Source organism: Piliocolobus tephrosceles, chromosome 15 (genome assembly GCF_002776525.5).
Source record: "Piliocolobus tephrosceles isolate RC106 chromosome 15, ASM277652v3, whole genome shotgun sequence".
In the NCBI taxonomy this organism is placed as follows: Eukaryota; Metazoa; Chordata; class Mammalia; order Primates; family Cercopithecidae; genus Piliocolobus; species Piliocolobus tephrosceles.
The window spans coordinates 81,102,968-81,124,866 of NC_045448.1; the positions used below are offsets into that span (position 1 = coordinate 81,102,968).

Sequence of the window (21,899 nt, forward strand, 5' to 3'; positions counted from 1 at the left end):
CCAGTGGAGCTCAGCAGGCTGCTCGCTGCTGAATGTGTTGCTGGATTTTGCTGCAGTTCAGGGCTGCTTGGCTGTGAGGTCCAAGAACAGTGTTTCTTAAGGGCTGACAGATATGGGACCACAGTAGTAGCCTTTGTGTGAGGGCTCAGAAAAACAACGGGTGCACTTTTAAGATGGGAGTAATATGATGCAATACATGGTTAATTAAGCAGAGATGGACTTCTCTCCCACCTTCTTCCAGAAGTCTCCATGTTAGCTCTTAGAAGATCTAGCAGGTATATGCTGCGGATGAGAGGTCTGCTCAGAGAAGGAGGACTGAGGACTGAATCTGTTGACAGAACTGGGAAGAACCATTATATTAAAATAAATAAATAAATAAATAAATAAATAAATAAAAGGCAGTTACCTGAGGCAAGTGTCAGAGCATCTGTAGTGGTGTAAGGGATCTTTGTAACTTCCCTCTTAACATTCCAGCTGCCATTGACTAACAGAGAGGGTGCTATTATTCATCCTGTTTACTAATTATTCTGCAATATTATGTGCCCTACTAATCTCTACTCCAGTTCTCGCCTCTTTAGAGATAATTTTTATATTACTAATTTACTGTTCTCATTCAATAAACTTCTTAAATCCTCTCCTTAGCTTCTGCTTCTGGGAACCAATTGCTCCCAATGCCATCCACATTTCCCCTGAGGCTATTTTTGTAAACATAACATGTCACTCTGCTGTGGTGATGGGGCAGGGGTGGGACTAATTCTGATTGAGAATGTACTACTGGCCAGCAATTTGGCCGACTTAACGCACACATGCTCTCTGATAATCTTCCTAAAAACCAGCAAGGCAGCCACTGATATGACCATTTTGCAGATGTGGACACACAGGTTCACAGAGTCACACTAGTGACTGCCTAAGGCCCCCACTTGGGTCAGAATGTGTTATATAGTAGGGAAAAAAGTCAACTGACAGGAGGGCCTTCTTCCTAATAAGAAGCCAATGGTGTACTTATCTCCCTGCTCCCTGCTACGGATGACAGTCATGAAGGACTTAATTCAGAGCAGTGACCAAGAGCAGGAATTTAAATCCCTGTGGAGAAGAGTTTAAGGATGTGGCCCTCAAAAGTCATTCTGTGTGAGGGGCCAACCACACAGTTCGGGTTCTCACCACTCTCCTCCCACTGCCTTAAATCTTTGCGTAGGACCTCACAGCTTTTGAAGTTCTGTCACTCACATGATCTCATTTGATCTTTACCAGATCCTTGTGAAGCAGGCTGAGCAGGGATTGTTTTCTGAGTTTTATAGACAAGGGAATTGCGGTCCAGAAAAGTGCTGATTTATCTAAGCCAGCAAATGGCAGAAGCTCTGTCTGATTAATTCCCTACCAGATAGTTTTTTAGTACATCATGAATCCTCCAAATAAAGACAACTCTGGGATGTGTTGAGTGCAGAAGGAGCTGATAAGACAAAGTCCCTCATATGAACCTGTCCAAATAGTCTCAGTCCTGGTTTTGAATACTGAAGTACCCAAACTTCCTTGACCTTCTCATTTCTTCCCCAGTGATTACCATGTGGGAGAAAAAGACAGCAAAAAGTAAAAGCATCACGGGAACCTCAGGTTCCCGTGATGCTTTCACTTTTTGCTGTTTTTTTCTCCCCCATTGTAATCATTATCTAGCTCAGTGTTTCCCAGTCATTTTTTCTTCTTTCCTCACCCCCGCCTAGAAAATACTATTTAGGCATTTCTTTTTCCTAATTACTCCCCCTCTCTGAAATCTTAATACCATAGATATGTTGTATATCTGTTTATGTACTATATGTATATCTATGCTTTATGCCAAAAATTAGTAAAATTTATTTCACTCACATAAGAAACAGTGTTTGCTCCCTCAGTGCCATTTTGCTCTTGTTGTGAATGACTGGTGTAGCTCATAACTATAAATTCAGTAAAAAGAAAAGAAGGAAGGATGGAGGGAGGGAAAGAAAAAATGAAGGGAGGGTAGAAAACAAACAATAAAACAAGCCAGCAAAGACATAAAACACTAAATTGAAGGCATCCCCAATTTCCCAACAGCTCTAACATCCCCTGGTAGTAAGATTCAAGTATTGAGGTTTCACTACTGCCAAAGTATTCCCAATATTTCTGGCCAAAGCTCAGATAGAGCGTGCTTTAATTATTCTGTGAGTGAATCCCAAAGAACAAGGTGTGGCTTGAAACACATTCAACTTTTGGTATCTCAATTCCTTAGTTGCAAAAGAGAATGTTCCATCTGACCAAACATAGTTTTTCCTTATGGGATGTGGTAGATCTCTGAAGACATTGGAGTCTTTCCCTTTGGGGAAGTTCATTGCTCTGCCGGTTGATAAGTGATAGCAAAGGAGAATGTATGGAAAGTTACTCTTACTTTTATTTTCTCCTCCTTAACTTCATACCCTGCCTAATAAATTGGAGAACCAGAAGGAAAGCCAGAATTCACCACTACAGACACAAGAAAGAAAGTTCTGGACAAGTGGAACTGACTTGCTCAAGGGCCAGGAGCAAATTAGTGTCAAAGCTGGGACATGGAGTTTGCCTCTTGATACAGGACCTCCTCTGCCAGGAGAAAGGGTCGACCTCAGATGGGTACTTCATCATTTGTTAAATGTACTTGAGCAGCATCCAACTATGGCTGTGAGTACACAAATAAAAAGCTTCTTTAAATAAACGCCAGCAAATCTCTTTTAGCTGAAGATGTATGCTTAGTGTCCCAGGGGCCAGTATGATTTAATATTGCCAATATTAAATAAGAGTTTGGAAGTTGGATAACAATTGCAAGCCGGGTAGCAGCTTTTCACCTCCAGGAATTGACTACAGATAGCAAACAGCTCAGATGGGGAAATGAGTTTTGCCACATCACCAGAAGGCCCGCGTAGCTGGCCGCTAGCCTTCAGCTCCTATGAAAACTGGAAGATATGTGTGCACGAATGTGTGTGCACATTGCCACGTGTATTTCAGGATTAGGTTCACCAGGGCTGCCAGACCACAGTGGTAAAGCCAAGCCACTAAAGAACCAGAACAAAGTCAGTGAGTGGTGTATGGGCTGAGGTCCGGCCAGTTAGAAAGCTGGGAAGGAAACCGTGTGTAGTCTTTGCAACTCCAGACTTCACTGCCTCCATATCCCTCTTTTAGACCCAGAGCCTTCAGGAATTCAGGTTTTTGAGTCTCGTCCTATCACAGAAGAAAATGGTGATAGCCTAGCTTTGCAGGATGACAATCCTGGTTACACCTGGATTCAACCCTTTACTGGCTATGTGACCTTGTTCTATTTATATTTTATTTAGAAAACACTTGTCTAGTACTTGCCATATGCCAGACACCATTCTAAGCACTTTATAAGGAATAACTCCTTTCAGTCTCAATAACAATGGGCTTGATTCTTATAACAACCCTATGTTCATTTTATAGATGAAGGAACTGAGGATCAGAAAGGTTCAGTGCCTTGCCAAAGTCACTCAGCCACAATTTGAACCCAAGGAATGTGTCTCCCTTGACACATCATCCTACCATGGTAAGTGACCTTGGGCAAGTTGTTGACCCCCTGTCAGACCTCAGTTTACCTGTTTGTAAAGGGAGCATGCTAATACTACTCTGAGCAAGGAGGTATGAAACCTTTTTGCAGGGCTTAAATGAGAAAATCTTGAGGATTTAGCAGGTTGCCAGGCACCTAGTAAGTAAAATATATGATTAACAATCCTATAGGTGGGGGTCACATTTCATAAACGGATCAGGAAGAAGTGGAGGCCTCTTCTGCATACTCTCATGGTGAGTCTGATAGGCCTATGCCAACACAGTTCTCTTGAGAATGCCTCACCTTCACAGCAGCAATCATTTACAAGTTAAATGGTTCTATTGTTCACTCCACAAATGTTGACTTAAGCTCTGAACAAGAAATGTTGTGCTACTTTGATTGAATGAGTTCAGCAATATAATCAGAAGTTAAAGGCATCTGAGTGATATGTTATCTTTAGTGGCATTTCAGTTATAATGTAGCTTCTCCTTTTCTTTCCTACAGCATGTTTGCTCCTTTTTTATGTACCTTTATGATTTTTGAAATAATATGCAAAAAGGATCAATATGAAACACTCAGATTAAAAAATGACCTGGACAGCAAAGCAGTTGTTGCTGCATTCTGAGAAGTCCCATTATTTTTAGAATAAAAATTTTTAAAAAATAAAGAAACACAGTCTCAGTTGCAGGGAAATATAGATTTCACCATAAATGAAATCACTATGGAGCAGAGACAGTGAGGCAAAATAACAGAGTGAGTGGTTGTTCTGCAGCTGAGGGACAAATGACAGAATTGCTTTGGCCAGCTGAAGACAGATTGTTGCATTGTTCCATTAATTGTGTGTAACTTGGCTTTTCCAGACCTTTCTGTGGCAGACTAATCCAGCTCTGTGCACTGCTGAGCCATCTCACTTTTACTGAAGGCTGCCTACAATATCTCTGAGATGGAGATCCCTGCTACACATAGTTTGCAATATTGAGAGTTTTTCACTGAGGATAAATATGCTGATGGTGAACACCTAAAAATAGGTGATTTTTAAAGAGGACTTTAATTTAAGGAAGTAAAATATGACAGAAGAGCCAATCTTTATCCTGGTCTTACTTTAAACCCCATAAACTGTTGACGAATCTGCTCTTATAAGTGGGCATTCACTTGTGTTGTTTCATTTAAGGGGAACAAGGTCAGATGTCCTGGCCAAATGTATGCCACCGTCTGTTTAAGTGAAATTGAAATGAAATTCCAGCATTAGAGTGATTTCCTTTGGTTATTTCCCCAAAAAATCCTTGTTTAAGTTGCAGAAATCCCCGGAGTAGAATTATCACCACTCCACCGATCAGTGTCCTACTAGGATTTAGTGTTTACATTCTTGGAAGACCTGGTGGCAAATCTAGGGATGCAGTAGACTGAGTGGGAAGGGAATGTTTTGGTGTTAGGGGTATTTGGAAAGAATTGATGCCTATTTGGCTATCTCCTGGGTGTCATGGATTCTCCTATGACAAAGAAAAGAGTGTCAGGCTTGGGAATGGGGTGGAGACACAGAAGGGCAGTGGTGAAACTATGATGTCAAACTTTGTAACTGCAAGACTCCAGTTGGAGGAGGTGTAGGAGCCTGTGTGCAATGGGTTTTCCAGGAATCCTCCTAAAGGAGTTATTGATTTGTATATTTTGAGCAGGACTAGCTTTACCTTATAATGACACAACCAATTAGAGAAGGAAAGGAAGGTGGTAGAGGAGGAAAGACCCAGAGTTTAGAAGAGGCATTTCTCAGTGCCAGCCCAGCAGTAACAATGACCTTGGGCAAGCTACTGAACCTTTTCAGATTGAGTCTTCTTGTCTTAAAAATGGGACAAGTTTTTGTCTGCCTTCTGAAATTATTGGGCGAATAAAAACAAATATAAGAATAATTCTAAACAGCACTTTGTAAACTATAGAGTGCTCAGAGACTAATTCTAAGTACACTGATGCTTGCACGTCTTTCTTCTATCAGTGCCACCAGATGGAGTCAATGGCAGGGATGTGGGAAGGTGACTCCCTTCTCCCTGCCATGTAGCCCATGTAACCTGACCCCATGGAGCCTAGGCACCATCCCGCCATGTATTTTTAAAGAGCTGCAGTCAGACTTTTGGATCTTGTAGATTGCTGAGTTGTCCATGCTGTGGGTAGGCGACCCGCTAGCTCAGTGCTTCTCAGCCTTGGCTGAACTTTGGAATCACCTGGGAAGCTTAAAAGTAATAATAATAATAATAATAATAATAATAATAATAATAATAATGATAATCCTCACCAAGGCCACACCCCAGACCAGTTAACTCACAATCTCTTGAGGGTGGGGCCCAGGAGTCAGTATTTATTGAGGCTCCAAGTGGTTCCAGTGTGCAGCCAGGGTTGACAAGCACTCTCCTAGCTGAGCAATAGAGAAATAAGATGCAGCTAGAGAATGAATTCCTTCTTCTCATAAACACAAGGGAAAATAACTTTGTGACATTACATTGAGAACAGACAAATAGCTAACCTGGTAGACCAGAATAAAGAAATGATTGAAAAGGATTGAGGAATCAGTGTAATCACAGCTACTTATGATGACTTGAGTAGCATAAAACACAGGTCTTGAAACTCTCTCTTTTTCCTCTCTTTTTCTTTTTTCTTTCTGTTTTGTTTTGTTCTCTTCTCTCATCTCCTTCCCCCACCTTGCCTTTTCTTCTTCTCAATCTCTCTTTCTCTCTCTTTCCCTCCCATCCCACACCCCATTTTACTAGAAAGGTCTCTCAACTCCTAATATCCATTGTGGCCATTTACAATGTAGTATGTCATGTTTAGAGTCCTGAACAATTTTTTTAAATTAATTAATTTATTTTTTTTGTGGGTAGGGGGCTACTTCACGGCACATGCCTGTGTCTCAGGTCTCATGTGCGGGTGAGTGTGTGTGTCCTCTTTAGGATTCCCTTTCATCTCTTCCTGCACATTCTAAAATCCCAGTTTTCCCACCCACACATGCCTGAGCTTTCTCATCTTCTTATCTGTTTTCCAGCATGTCCACCTACCTCTCTGAAGCCCCTGACTCTCAGTGAATTTTTTTTAACCTATATCTGCTCATTCATATTCAGGCAAGCCTGATGAATCAGAATGTCTGGAGGAAAAGGAATTCAGGGGAATTTTAATTTTCTGGTTAAGTGACACTGTCTTGAAAACTACTTTTGTTTCAAGTTTTATTGTGGGGAAACAAATGGTAAAATAGAAGCCCCAAACTGGAAAGTTTCTTAGGGAATACCTAGATGAATCCATCTAAAGTAGAGACAGAGACCAATTGCAGTAAGGTGATTAACAGATCATCCCAGTCATATAAATAACAGTACTATGTCTAAAGATGATGATTCCTGACTTCTAGACCCTATTTCTTCCAGAGCAGTTACTTGACCTGCCCTGTAGAAATGTTCTGATTAACCAGAACCAGTCAAATGTGAATTATATTCTTTTAAGTGAATTCTCCAGTTCCTTATAATTTCATCTACCCATGAACCTCACTCATCTGTGTTGCCTGTGTGTCCCCAGATGGATTTCAGTTTGCAATTCTTGTATCTCTAGACTATCCTATTTCTAAGGACTGAGATCATTTCCCTAAATATGTCCACCCTACTCACTAGACTGAGCACACTGACTTTTTTCTAGATTTTTTTTTTTTTTTAGTGTTTTAAAAAATTATTGTGGGTACATAGTAGATGCATAAATTTATGGGGTACATGAGATATTTTGATAGAGGCATGCAATGTGTAATAATTACATCATGGAAAATGAGCTATCCATCCCCTCAAGCATTTATTTTTTAGTACACTGATTTTTAAAATAGAGGTTCATCACCACCTCACATACATTACAGTTTTGGTTGGGGAAGAAGAAGGCACAGGCTGGTGGATTGGATTTGTTCAGACTGCAGAACCCCTCCTGGAAGGAATATCAAGTTTCTCGTTTTCCTTCTTGTTAATTAAATCTCCACTGTTAACTTGATTTTTTTTTCCTGTTTCCTAAATGAGGTATTGCTAAAGAAAAAGTGGGTCAATTGAGGGTTCTGACGAGTTTTGTCCTAGTTAATTTAAGTTTTGCCATATGTTCTTTGAGAAGCATGTATTAACTATAGGCCCTTTTGCTGATTATCAACAAACCTAACGGCTATTAATTTAGATTTCCAGTTACCTGGCAAGAGAAAGACTTAAAGGGAATAAGTCTAGGTAAATCTAAAGCTAACTCAGAAGTAAGACCACTCCATGCAAAACTGCAGCACAGCATGATGCTTTAGACAGCACCATTACTTTCCATCATGAAGCAGCAATGTCAGCTTCAGCACTCTTGATATTTTAGGTCAAATAATTGTTTGATGTGGGGGATGTCCTTCGCTTGTAGGATGTTTCACAGTATCCGTACTTCTGCCCACTGGATACCGGTAGCACCACTTCACCCATGCATAAAAATGTAAAATGTCTCCAGACACAAACAAGTAAATGTCCACTGGGTGGCAAATTTGCCCCTGGTTGAGAACCATTACCATAGACACATGATCCATTTAATCATGAAGGAAGAAATGCAGATAAATCCCCGACAATAACATATGGATGTCTATACTTTACTTTCTCTGAATCTAAAATTCTATTTTAAGGGGTTGGACTGAATATACTGGCCATTTTTTCTGGAACCCTGGAGAAGTCTCCTCTATTGGCAGAGTCCTGCATTGCCCTATTACCAGTGACCAGAGCAAACAAGTCATGGTCAGAATTCCTGGATTTGAGCATTGTGACCATGGCATTCAACAAGAATATGTTGAGCATGTGTCCTGTTCCCAGTCTAGTTCTAGGCTCTTTGTTACGTGCAGGGGTGGAGGGGCAACCATTCAAGGAATAAAGAAACAGGGTGTAGTGAAAAGGCCACCAAGTCAATCAGCACATCACAGTGCTTCCAATCACTAGCTGGGTGACTTTGCACAATATACCTGACCTCTGTAAGCCTCAAGTTATTCATATGAAGATAAGATTGCTGGCACCTCCCTCACTTATTGTGATCTAGATAAAGGCACCGTAGTAGTGACCACTCAGTAAATTGTATTTCTCCATCTCATTTATATCTTTGTCTAAACTGTAAGAATGCAATAGCCAGTCCCTTCACTTTGAGTAAAAAAGCAAAAGTCTTCAGAAATTGTGTCCAGTTGAGCAAGGCCAGGAGATAGTGCCCAATCAGAAGTAAGAATTTTGCCTCCTGAATCCCAGAAAAGAAAATAAAAATCAGAGTAGAGCATTCTTTGTGGAAAAATATATTTCTTAACCCTGAGGTGGAAAATACTCTCAAAAATTATATTCCCATTTGCTGGCTCTTCCCACTAGACAGTAGGTTACACTCTGCTGTGGCATAAGGAGCCCAGAAGTTCTCCAGCCTGCAAAGCATCTACCTACTCATTAATGCCTGAAAATACCATCAGCCATATCAGTTCTTTATATCTTAACTGTCACTTATTTTATCAGATCCTTTCCTGAATAAAAGTTTGATTATGAAGAAGAAAGTATTGAATAAAAGTTTGATTATGAAGAAGAAAGTATTAGGGTAATTAGTGCTAGAAGGTAGTTACATAATGTGGTCACCTGCCTGCACGCATGCGTGTGTGTGTGTGTGTATGGTTATATATGTATGTGTGTGTGGTTATATGTGGTTTTATACATACATATGTATATACACACACATATGTGTGTGTGCATGTTTGTGTGTGTGCTGTTATATATACAGAGATAGACTGAGAGGTAGGAGTGTGTGTATATATTTCAGAAGCCTATTTAATGGTCATAGTCTAGCTAATTCCTTTTTATTTGACATTCTGTCAATGGCAGATCCAAATCAACTAACATCACCACTCATCTAGAGGAGATGATTGATGTTTGACTACCCTGAAACATTATGATATAATTTCTCCAAAACAGATATAATTTCTGGTTCTTTGATAATTTTCTCTGTGAGAGGGGTGTGTGATGATGTTTCTTTTACCATCTCATGTGATCCATCAATGCCCTCTTCTACTGGGCCATGTCAGATAGACTAGGCATCAAACTTGCTGACAAGTCGACTAAAATAAGCCAGAAACACAAGTGGCCCCTTATCCTACCAGAGATCTGTGTGTACTTGCTTGGAAAACTTGGGAGGAATAACAAGTGGCATTTGCCCCTCTGATTACTTACACACACTCATAAATGTGTTGTTGATGTTAAATCATACCAAATGTCTGCCTTCTTGAAAGCAGAGAGAAAAGGCAGGGCACTCTTATACTTTGATAAGTTCAGAAGAATATTTTTAAATTGATTAGAAAATTATTTCCTTTTACTGGAATAACCTTTTCTTTGTGATGGCAACTTTGTAGTCTTGGGAGTATGGGCTGCATTGTGGGTAGGTGGTCTCAACTATTAATATCAAGACTACAGTCTGAGCATAGCGACTGCCTTTTTTTTCTGAGTGCAGCAAAGGACAGGTCTCATTTAATCTGCTGCCTATGGTCCAGCCTAAAAAATCTACTAGGGCTAAGACTGGTATGAGAGTGTCATTTGTCATGTGAAAAGACTTTTTTTCCTACATAAATATTCGAAAAACTTCAATACCACTGCTGAACTTTAATCAGCTGGGAAGGTACTGCAAATGGAGGGTCAATTCATCACAATGCCCAGGATGAGACGTGAATTGTGGCCTAAAGTTCTTTTCAGATAGCACAGGATAATGAGATTAGCACCCTCTGTGGGAAGAATAAAAAAAGGTGCTACACCTTTAAAAATTAGATTCTCTTTTAAATGCTTAGTAGTTTGCTTAGAGGGGTCAGAGCAAGTTTCTTGAAGCTTAAAGATTAATTAATTTGAGAAAGAATAGATTTCAAGTGTTACAAAACCTTAGTTAAAACTACCACTTTCCCTTATTCCTGCCTTTCCCCCTTTCCCCCTCCCCCCACCAATCTCCAGAGCTAGAGTCACAGGAACGTGAAATGATGTGGGCTAAATTCCTGTTTGTGTAGACAACAATTGCTTGCCTACAAAGACACACAACACAGAAACATACAGACACACACACAAAGTAAGAACATAGCTTTCTATGGTCATCATTTGCTCTTAAGTTCCCAGACTGCAGATTCCTCTTTCCAATGGTTCTTCATGAAATGTGCATGGACTTAAGATCTTCTACATATATGATATTTAATCATGGGCAGGGTGGGTGGAGTAGCATAAAACAAAGCACGATTATTCTCTCTCTTTCTTATGGCCACCTTGAAACAAGAAGAGTGAAAGATAAAAATGTCTTGGCGATAGGAGATAAACTACAGTTTCCAATATTCAGATTTCTAGAGGGTAGGAGGGGACTTGTGGTTCTGATGCTTGCCAGGAAGGTTTTGCTTCTGAAAGCTTTCCCTATAAGCACACCCACACAGCTCTTTAATGCACCAAGCCAGAGTAGCTTTGGGCACTGGATTCCTGTAGCCTTCCTATGAGATGGTTAAGTTCACGGAATCCAAGGAGCCCTGCTTCAGTTGCTACAATTTTTTTTTTTTTTTTTTTTCCTAAAAAAGGTATGCCGTCTTCTAGAGGAGGTCGCTTTAGTAGGGTTTTAGGTAAGGCACATTCCTGAGAGAATCTTGTTCCTGCTACCCCTGCTCTCGGAGTGGTATGCTATTTAGAAAGGCAAACCCAAATGATTATGCTTAAATTCAAAACCCCCTCCTCAAAGTTATCAAACAAAGCACCTCTCTTCTAGAACACTAACAGTCTGAATGGGTGTCATGTGCATGATGTGTGTCATAATGTCATGTTTTAATTATAAATAAAGTAAGATGAAGTTTCCTGGTCAAGAAAAATGAGCTGGGGTGTTGGGGTGTGTGTGTGTGTGTGTGTGTGTGTGTGTGTGTGTGTGTGTGTGTAAGAAGCTGTCTCCTAGGGCTTAACATCTTAAAAGACATTTGCAAAATATTTACCTTGAAAGAGACTCTTAGAAACAATATTTTTAGGCATACTGGTTTCTCCATAGGTAGAAGAGAAAACCTACCACCAACCCTTAGTTTAAGGAAACCTTCTGGTGATACCATTCTGCATTTCAAAAAGCTGATTTTGCCTCCTAAGATTGGTAGCTGGAGACATTTGCATTTTGGGGGATGGTAGTGTGTGGTTCCCCATCCCCCCATCCCTCTTCCTGCTATTTGGACTTCTCTCTCAAAAAAAAAAAAAAAAAAGGAAAAATAAAAACAGAAAGATGCAAGTCTTTAGTGTCAGAGAGGGAAGAGAAAGACTTAGGGATGTGGGCTACACTGGTTCAGCATCTGTCATCCATCACAGTTTATTTCAATCATACATTTGCTTAAATTATCATCTGAAGAAGGAGCCCTCCCTCCAATGCACACAGCCTTTCCCTTCCCTTCTCTGCACCCACCAATTGCCACTACCACCACTTCCTCACTCTTTAGTTGAATAGAAACTGAAATCTCAATGATGGACCTGGAAGCCTATGAGGGGTGAGAAGGAGCAATCATCAATCCCAACACAGAAAAAAGAAAAAAGAAAGAAATAGGGAAAGCAAGCGTTACACAAAAGGGCAGTCTGAGAAGAGGCAGCTTTTCTGTCCTGTTTAACAAATTATTCCCATCTCAGAAATATGCAAACACAGGATCAGATGATTATCTTCTCCCACTCTCCCCACCCCATCACTGCTCTGTCACCTCTGCCCCTAAAGTCTCTTGCTACAAGTCATTACCCTGCAGGCATTCATCCTGAGGTAGGCTTTTCTCCTCATTCCCCATAGAAACTAGGAATGTGCTGTCACTGTCTGGGAACCTAAGCTTGCTGCAGTCTTAGCACTGTGCTCCAGAAGCACCGCTTTCAGTCCTGAATATCAGGATTCTGCCTCCTTCCCCTCAGCCAGACCAAAGAGAGCAGCGAGCTGAGGGGCTCCCTTTAACAGGAGGTACAAGAAGGGCACAAATGCTACTAAGTCTGGTGAATCAAAGACTCAGGAGAATTAAGAATTAAGGTGGCATTTGGGGATGAGATTTTGAGTTGATTTGAAAGATGGTTACATTTTGAGTTGATTTGAAAGATGGTTACATTAAGTGCAAAAATGTTTCGTGTTCCTAGGACAAACTGTCTGGCACTGCCTTTTAAAAGTCATTTATTTGCAATGCTCTCTGCTTTAAAGGCTGAGCAAGGATGCCCAGTCCTCAGTCCACCTCTCACTTGCTTGAAGGTGGTTAGATTGCACTGTTCTCGCCCCAATAATATAAAGGGTCTTGCTGTTTTTCTTTTTCCAGTCCTTACTCATGTGGAGTAAATTAACATAAGTCATTAATCTGATAAGCTTTGTTTGCCCTTCTTTAAAATTTCAAATTGAATCTGACTACTTTGCTCCTGGAATTTCCTTCTGGCCCCTGGACAACTCCCCTCGCCACCCCCCAAGGAAATTTTAACTGCTGCTTTTCTTGTAACACAGGTAACAATTCATTTAGGTTACACCAGTCTGTAAAAACTGTAAATGCTATTTTATTTTAAACATTTTAGTTTACAAAAAAAAAAAAAAAAAAAAAAAAATCAATGATTGGTACCTTTTTTACACTCTCAGATTCCTGAATATGGGCAGATCTTCAAAGGGAGGAAGGAGTTCTCATATGAAATTTAAGATAGACTGTCCTGAAGGTTGTGGGGTGGGGTTTTTTTGTTGTGTTTTAATTCGTTTTTGTTTTTAAGACACAATAAAGCTAAAATGTCAAGTCTCTGGGAGAGATCCCCTTAAAGTTTCAGTCAAGGAGCATATCAGAGCACAGACAAGGAGACCCCAGCCTGGTGCCCGCCGGCCCATCCCGGCTGCCCAGGCGTATTTGGTAGCGCATGGGTTGAGAGCCACTGGGACAATCACACCTCGCATTCCCTGGCGGGCTGCTGGTGGCAGGTACACGAGCCATACTCGTTGATGATCACCAGGGCTCCCTCAATGTGGTTCGGTTTGTAATCAACGTAGTATTCCTGGGCAGACATGGCAGCCATCTGATGCATGGTCTGTTTCTGCTTTTGCTTCCTGCGCTGCGTGACAAAGCACTGTCTGAGCTGCCTGAGGCTGGCTGGGAAACACTTCCAGGACACGTAGAGCACAAGGACCACGATAAGGAAGGAGAAGATGAGGGCCATGGTGCCCGTGACCACCTTGTGGATCTGCACGGCGTTCTCGGCGTGCTCGCCGCCGGGGAGAGCCACGGTGGCAGGCTCGAATGTGCCGTCGTGCTGCCCCTCCCCGCCGTCCGCGAGCGTGGTGGCCGAGCTGGCAGGGGGCCCCAGATCACTGCGGTTGGTGACGGCCGAGAGCAGGTGGCCGCTGGTGGGCTCGGCCCCATCCTCGCACAGGTGGAAGGCGTACACGGCGTCCAGGACGTCCTCGCCCTGTGCGTACTCCGGGCTGGCGCACTGCAAGTTGCCATCGTAGCGCCCCTGGAAGTTGCTGAGCCACGAGGCTAGGGCACACACGTTGCGCCCGCAGTCCCACAGGTTACCGGCCAGGGTGATGCTTGTCAGGGACTTCCAAGAGTTGAGGATCCGGGGCTCGATGTAGCTGAGGCGGTTGGAGTCCAGCTGCAGGGACTGCAGGTGCGGCACGGTCTCGAACACATGGGGCTCCATGTACTCGATCTCGTTGCCCGACAAGTCCATTTTCTCCAGGTTCCAAACCCAGTCCAGCGAGCTGACCACAATGGCCACCTTGTTCCTCCGCAGGCAGAGCGAGTGCAGGGAGATGAGGCGCGGGAAGTGGGCAAAGTTCACCTTGACCAAGTCGTTGTGCTCGAGGTGCAGCTCGGTGAGCTTAAACAAGCCGGCGAAAGAGTTGCGCGCCAGACTCTTGAGCTGATTGTATCCGATGTCGAGAAACTTGAGGCTGCGGCAGTCCTGGAAGATGCGCACCGGCACAAACTGGATGGCGTTGGCCCGCATATGCAGCGTGGTGAGCTTCCGCAGCCCGTGGAAGAGGTCGGGCGCGAGCGCCTGCAGCTTGTTGTACGAGAGGTCCACGCTGCGCAGATTGGGCATGGGCCGGAAGGTGGTGTTGGGCAGCTGGGTGATCTGGTTGGAACTCAGCGTGAGTTCCTTAACTCGGCGCAGTTTCTGAAAGGCGTCCCCCTGTACCGAGCAGATGTGATTGTGATCCAGATAGAGCCACGTGAGCTGCATTAACCCCGTGAACTGGCCGGCGCGCAGCTCCGAGAGGCTGTTGTAGCGCAGGGACAAGCCCAGCAGGCCGGACAGGTTGTGGGGCGCCTCGGTGAGGTTGAGCGCCTCGCAGTACAGCAGCCGCCCCTCGCACCGGCACAGCTGCGGGCACCCGCTGGGGGCGGCGGGCAGCATCTGAAAGCAGGCCCCCAGCAGACACAAGACCACCCCCGAGGGCCTCCTCAGCAGCCAGTATAGACAGAGACCGAGCAGCAGGAAATCCATTAGCGAGAATCTTTCCAGAGAGACTGGAGAATGTCCATTGGAAGCGCTCGGTCAGAAATCTACATCATATTTTATTCCGAGGGAGGGGGAGCGGGGGAGGAGGAGAAAAGGGCAAAAAATCAAATAAATACATAGAAATAAAGAAGGACCCCCCTCCCCAAAAACCACACGTTCACCTCTAAGCATGCAGAAAGCTGGGCAGCATAGAAAGTTCACAGCCACGGAAAGATCAAAGAGATGGTGATTTGGTCCATGTTAGATGCTGCAGCAAAGAAAAGGGAGGAAAAAAAATCTTCGGGAAAGAATTTAATTAAAAAGTGTCTTACCCACCCTTTTCCAGAGAGTGACAACCTCCATTCAGCTGCTCCCTTTGTGTGCAGGCTAATTATATGCAGGGCGAGAGAAGACCCCTCTGTGTTTCCGAGGCAGCCCCGGTCCGCGGCCGGCGGATCTGGCAGGCGCACAATGTCTCACTTTGCTGCTCGGCTTGGGGCTGCAAGGGCGGCCGGCGAGGCGGGGAGGCGACTTCTAGGACCCGCAAGTTTCCCAACTACGTGCTGGAGCCCGGGCTTCGCCTTCCTGCCGCCTTCCTTTCCCTCTGCAGTTCGGACTGTGACGTTGTGGGGGAAAAAAACTCCAAACTCGGGGCTCGCGACTCCCCAGGATTTGACAGTCTGGTTAATGTCCGTCATTGGAAACGACCACTGACCGGCGCCACCTTTTACTCCGCGGAGACAGCCTGCCATTCGCGCCCCGGGCAGCTGCAGAGAGCGGGCTCGCTCATGCTTTGCGGGCGGCGGGCGGCGGGGAGGTGCGGGCGGCGTCGCGGGAAGCGGCGAGCGGCGCCCGGGCTCCTTCTCTCCACCAGGCAGTGTGAGGCGCGAGCTTGCACAGGCACCTACTGCTCACTGAGTGTCGTAAGCTGCTCACGATTGTGCGTCTTCCCCGAGCACCTCAGACATGGGCAGATTGAAAAGGGGTGGGCATAAAACCAACATTTTACCGAACCACTAAAGTAATATATGTTCTTTGATGAAACGGAAAACACTTTAAGCTTTTTTGTCCATATTTCCAAAAAAAAAAAAAAAAAAAAAAAATGAGGGGGGAGGGAGGTGGAGGTAGGGGTGTAGCATCATCCACGACAAGATATTTCCAAGTGGGAAGAAACTGAAATATTCTGTGCTCTCCCCCTTCCCTTTTGGGGATATATTCTTTTCCCCTTTAAAACTGTCTACGTGTAAGAGATACGTAGGAATCTGCAGAGAAATCAACATTTGGACCTTTGCTTTAGAAAAGCAACTTGAGAGAAGACACAGGAAGGCAATGATTTGGGGCTTGGCTAAGATTTTGTCTCTCCACCGCCCCCCCACCCCCACCCCCACCCCCGCCTTGCGGGTACTGGAATTCTGCAGTCAGCCAGCCCTTTTATTGAGGTGGAAGGGGGAAATACTTTCCAAACCCACCTAGTTTGGGAAGCCATCCCAGTCCCGGTGGTGTGAGATCCGGTGTGGCAAAAAGGTATGTCTGTGTACAGGGAGACTTGACTGAGATCCCTCCGGAGCTTCATTAGGCTCCATAGATACATATGGGGTACAGGGTGGATTAAAGAACGATTCTGCTGTCTGACATGGGGAGGACTAACCCTGACTTGTGCTGTTCATGGTGATTGCTGGGCCCTGCAGTGCACCCCACTCCAGGAGAATGTGAATGTGTAGGGATGTGGTAGTTTAAGCCATAATGAAGCCTACCGGTCTCCATACACACATCCCTAATTAAGCTTTGAGACTGCACTGAATTGTGCCACTTTTTCCTCTAAATATGACGAGAAGCCTTTGCCTCATTATTTCTATTCACAATCATTTATAGATAGGAGTCCTTACAATGAGCTCCCCGCACACACACACCTTGTGCCAACTGGTCTGGAGAGGGTCTGCCCTGGGGAGGGTCAGTTGGTCATCTGTTTAAACAAAATCCTCCAAGATGACTGAGAAAGCCTGTGGGAAGTGAGTGTGGGTAAGCCTTCCTTCTTGACAAAGATGCCCAGGGAGATGGTAAGGAGAGTCAAATGTGAGTCTTCAGCTCCGCTCTTTGAATTCCTATCGTTTCTGCCTCTAAGGAACTCAAAATCAGTAGGCATTGTGTGTAGTGGCACTTACTTTGATAGGAATGAGAGTGGATTACCAGAGCCAGGGTAGATAGAATGGACAAGTAACTGGATTGGTCCTTAGCATCTAAGCTGAAGAGACCAACCAATGGAATCAAAGTCACCAAAGACTGGTGGTACTTTTCAGGAAAAGTCATATGAACGGGGCATGAATCATTCCATTTTGTATTCATCTGAGCTCTGCCCTGGTCATTCATCTCTGAGATGTATCATTTAATTGGAAGGAACACAAATCTGAAATGTCCTAGACATCACATGCTGTCTTAGGAGTTAGAAGAGACATTAGAAAATCAACCCCCTTAATTTTGCACGTGACGAAACTGAGGCCAAGAGACATCATGGTTTATCCAAGGTCATACAGCTTGCAACTGGCACAGATGGTTTTCTTTCTTTGGTTGGTTGGTTCGTTCTCTCTCTCTCTCTCTTTCTTTCTTTTTTCTCTCTCTCTCTCTCTGTCTCTCTCTCCCTTTCTTAATTTGCCATTCTTGATGATTGCCTCTCTGTCACTCTTGCTGCCTACCTAACTCTGGATCAGGCATTTGCAGGTTTTATCCTGGCACCTCCAAGGTGCTGCGCAACACTTTAGCAGACAGACGAACAAATTCACCATCAAGTGGTTTCACCTCTAGCCAAGACAATTATTCCTGACAGCAGGCCAGCTGATGGAGCCATAAACGCTAAAGAGTTGGGAGGTGGGGGAGGGGTGTTGAGCAGGCGCAGGCAGGGTTAAACAGCTGCCAGCCATTCAGTGAGTACTGTGAGTACACACCACCCAATCCCTAGGGCTGCTAGGAAAAAAAAGAAAAACAAACAAAAAAAAAACGCCTCCTAATGCTGGCTGCTTGGCAAAGTGGTGACAGAGGCTGCCAAATGGGCAAGAAGAGGTCCCACTTTGGATGTCATTTGATTTGTAGAGCTGGTGCAGAGAGGCAGAAGAGTTGAGTGTTGGCAAGAAAGAAAGGGAATAAAATTAAATTCACTGATTTATATATGAGTTTTCTTCTAAGTGTGCTACTCAAAACTTCGAAGATGCTCCTAGGCTGTAATTAAAATAAATAAATTATATATATATATAATATGTAAAAATATATATTTTATATATATTGCTTTTCACATTATTATCCTGCAAATCGTTTCATCTATATGGTATCTTTAAGCCTTTCCCACCTCTAATGTGGCAAGTTTGCATCTTTTCTACAGTTTTAAACCCCTTGGCAGAACCGTATACATTAACAGATTGAAATGAGCTTTATTGAAATTTAGCTATTCTAAGTCATCTAAGTTGCAGAATCCCAATTTATTATGTATTTAAAGCATACCAGCACTGATTAAATCAATGCAAATTAGGTTAAATAAGAACAACATGAATCAAGTGTTTCAGCAAAGTTGAGTCGAGAAACGACAACTTTTGAGTCACCACAGCCAGTCGATATGACTGTTTTTCACGAGTTTTAATTTCATGCCTCTAAGTGTCCAACAAACTAAAAAAGGAGAAAAAGAAAGAAAAGCTCACCTAAAGTTTTTTCTTTCCTCCTGCTTATTATCTCAGATGTCTTTACCTGTGTTTTGAAAATATTCGATTCACCAGGTTACAATGTAGCTATTGCGTGTACTGGACCAATCTCTTCCTCCCAGGTGACCATAGATTTCTGTTGGCAAACTTCTTCTTCAGTGTTGTGTATTGGATAAGAGATACTTTATATGCTTTGAAAATACTCTTGACATTTTCCATGTTTGTCAGGGGAAGGAACCTGCGCTCATCTAACTGAACCACTATAGCTGCAAGTCTAGTACTAATAGTTGGGCATCGAGAATACCATCCCAAGCCATCATACCAACATGTGATTGGGTACTGAGGCCAGACCTCCAGTTTGGGGTAAGAAAAGATAAGAATCTTGAAAATATGGATTCAGCAAATGGGAAGGAAATCTGGGGTATATGAGTTATGAATCTGATGGCCAAACGTAATCTGGAACTAAGTGGAGGTAGAATAGAGAAGCTCATGGAGCAAATTTGTTGTAGTTAGAGAGGCCAGAAGTATAGCTTGATGGAGGGAAGAGTCAATTAATTCCTTCTCTCTTCAACCTTGTAAATTAGCCTTTGCCTAATAAGCCCTCCTGTTTTTCATGATACTCTATGTTGTGACGTGGAGTGGGGGAGTCACATACAATTTTTTTTTTTTTTTTAGTATGTTATTACCTCTCCTGTTTTATCTCAACACTTCCAATTTGTTCACTTTAGTCAAAATAATTTGTGAACAAAGAGATGCAAGTGCAGAAAGTCTGAAATGAATCTGTGTTCTGGAGATTGGCTTTCCATTAGTAGTCTTTGTCAATTTTCAAGGAAGGAAATTTGAGTGATTATTTTAATGTTCTGTCATCGCTAGCACCAGCCTGGACCTTGATCTTTATGCCGTTGTCTTTAATTTTCAGTGGCAGCGAACCATGGCTTTTCTTTAAAAGGAAACCTTTAGAAGAATTGGGGGAGAGTGGGAGTCACAATTCCAAAAAGAGAGAATTAACTTTGTTGTTTCTGTGGGCACATACCATACAGCTGGCATTTTACAGAATGCCTCAAAAGGTGCATGGAGAGTCTGAGGTTGGGGGCCCCAAGGCTGCTCTCAGGAGATCCACTTAGGAGAAACAAATTAGAAATTGAGGTCATTTTACTTATCAAACTTTATCAAACTCTTAAAGCAGCATGGTAACATGGATATCAATAAGAAACTAACTGCCATGCTCTATAAATGATGTAAATGATGAGCATAAATAATAAAAGAAATAATAAATGAATAAATAATAATAAATGGAAATGCAAGTTCTCCCAGGAACGGTGGCTCATGCCTGTAATCCCAGCACTTTGGGAGGCTGAGGTGGGCAGATCATCTGAGGTCAGGAGTTTGAGGCCAGCCTGGCCAACATGGTGAAACCTGCGAAACCCCCTCTCTACTAAAACTACAAAAATTAACCAGGTGTGCTGGTGGGTGCCTGTAATCCCAGCTACTTGGGAGGCTGAGGCAGGAGAATCACTTGAACCTGGGAGGTGGAGGTTGCAGTGAGCCGAGATCACGCCACTGCATTCCAGCCTGGGCAATAAGTGAGATTCTGTCTCAAAAAAAAAAAAAAAAAAAAAAAAAGGGAGAGAGAAAAAAGAAAGAAAGAAATGCCAGTTCATGAGGCCTGTCCTCCCTCTCCACAGGTTTTCTCTATGCTGGTGTAGAGAATATACTGGTGCTCTGATTATGCCATGTTATGCTTACCTATTGTTTTATATTCTCTCCATCTTTGCTTACCTTCATTTTAACTACCCTTCAAGGTTGATGGCAAATCTCCTCTATGTTTTCTAAACTGACTCCCAGGCCCCTGCTCTATATGAAGCAAACCCTTCTTCTTCTTCTGAACTCCATTAGCAGCTTACCTTTATCAATCTCGTGGTCCTGTTCACTTTATAAGAGTGTGGCAATAATTTCTAATGATAGTGTTTTAAAACTGAAAGGGATATTAAACATCTTGGAGATGAAGAGTAAAAAGACCTTGTTGGGATTTCTGCTTTGCCACTTTTTAATTGGTATAACCCTATACAAGTCACTTCTTGGTCAGTGAAATAGGGCTAAGGATGGCTATCTCAGAGGATACTTGGGGGAATTAAATGAGATCATGTATATTAGAGTTTGGCCACTCAAAAGTGTAGGCCTGGGACCAGCTTGTTAGAAATGTAGATTCTCAGGCCTCTTCCCAGACCCATGGAATCAAATCTGCATTTAACCATTAGCCCCAGGTAATTCATTAAATTTTGAGATGCATTATTGGAACATTCCCAAATTTTAACCTGAGATAAAAACCCAGATATCATTGATTCCCTAGTTTTATAATTGAGAAGCTGAAGGGGCAGAAATGTTAAGTGATTGCCCACCCTTGGTAGTGGAATCGGGGCAAAAAAAACAAAAAACAAAAAACTTTCTGAATAATGTGTTTTCCCTCCTATTAGATTTTAAACACTTAGAATGGAAAGTCTATGTGTATCACAGGGCTCTTAAAGTTTGATTTTGTAATTGGTACAGCAGGCAGTGTAGAGCCTTCATAGGTGCTAGCTTTAGGTATCTTTCGGCTGGTTTCTCCCCATATTATCCTAGGAGATAATGGTATTCTGACATCTGGCATAAGACTTTGATTGCAGTCTTCCAAGGCAGGCAGAATTGCATGGTAATTGATCCCATGGGGCAGCCCAACATGTTGCCCCTTCACACATATAATTTTGAAAGAGTTAAGACAGCAAGGACAAGTGAGGGAAGGTAAGTTGGAGGTGCATTAGGGTTGTCTTTCTGGGAAAAGCTTTGATGTTAACAGAGTTTGCTTACATTATTCCTCAGTTTTCTTATCACTGCCAATCTGCTACTATGGCATGTGTGTATTTCTCATGTATACTTTATTATAAAAAATGTACTTTGGGAGGCTGAGGTGGGTGGATCACCTGAGGTCAGGAGTTCAAGACCAGCCTGACCAACATGATGAATTTCTGTCTCTACTAACAATACAAAACATTAGCTGGGCGTGGTGGCAGGCGACTGTAATCCCAGCTACTTGGGAGGCTGAGGCAGGAGAATCACTTGAACCCGGGAAGCGGAGGTTGCAGTGACCGGAGATGGTGCTACTGCACTCCAGCCCAGGTGACAGTGCGAGACTTCATCTAAAAAAAAAAAAAAAAAAAAAAAAAAAAAAAAAAA

The 21,899-nt window shown here is 43.0% G+C and overlaps 2 protein-coding genes across 8 annotated transcripts in view; one reads left to right on the top strand and one right to left on the bottom strand.

Moving 5' to 3' along the window:
- The window catches only part of CTNNA2 (catenin alpha 2), a 1,159,566-nt gene that overhangs the window by 776,822 nt on the left and 360,845 nt on the right, over window positions 1–21,899 (top strand). The window lies entirely within an intron of this gene.
- On the bottom strand, window positions 13,059–15,929 carry LRRTM1 (leucine rich repeat transmembrane neuronal 1). Its single transcript, XM_023224981.2, has 2 exons — window positions 15,343–15,929; window positions 13,059–15,071 (listed from the first exon to the last, which is right to left on the bottom strand). Exon 2 carries the CDS (start codon window positions 15,010–15,012, stop codon window positions 13,444–13,446), a length of 1,569 nt encoding a protein of 522 aa, XP_023080749.1. The 5' UTR covers window positions 15,013–15,071; window positions 15,343–15,929; the 3' UTR covers window positions 13,059–13,443.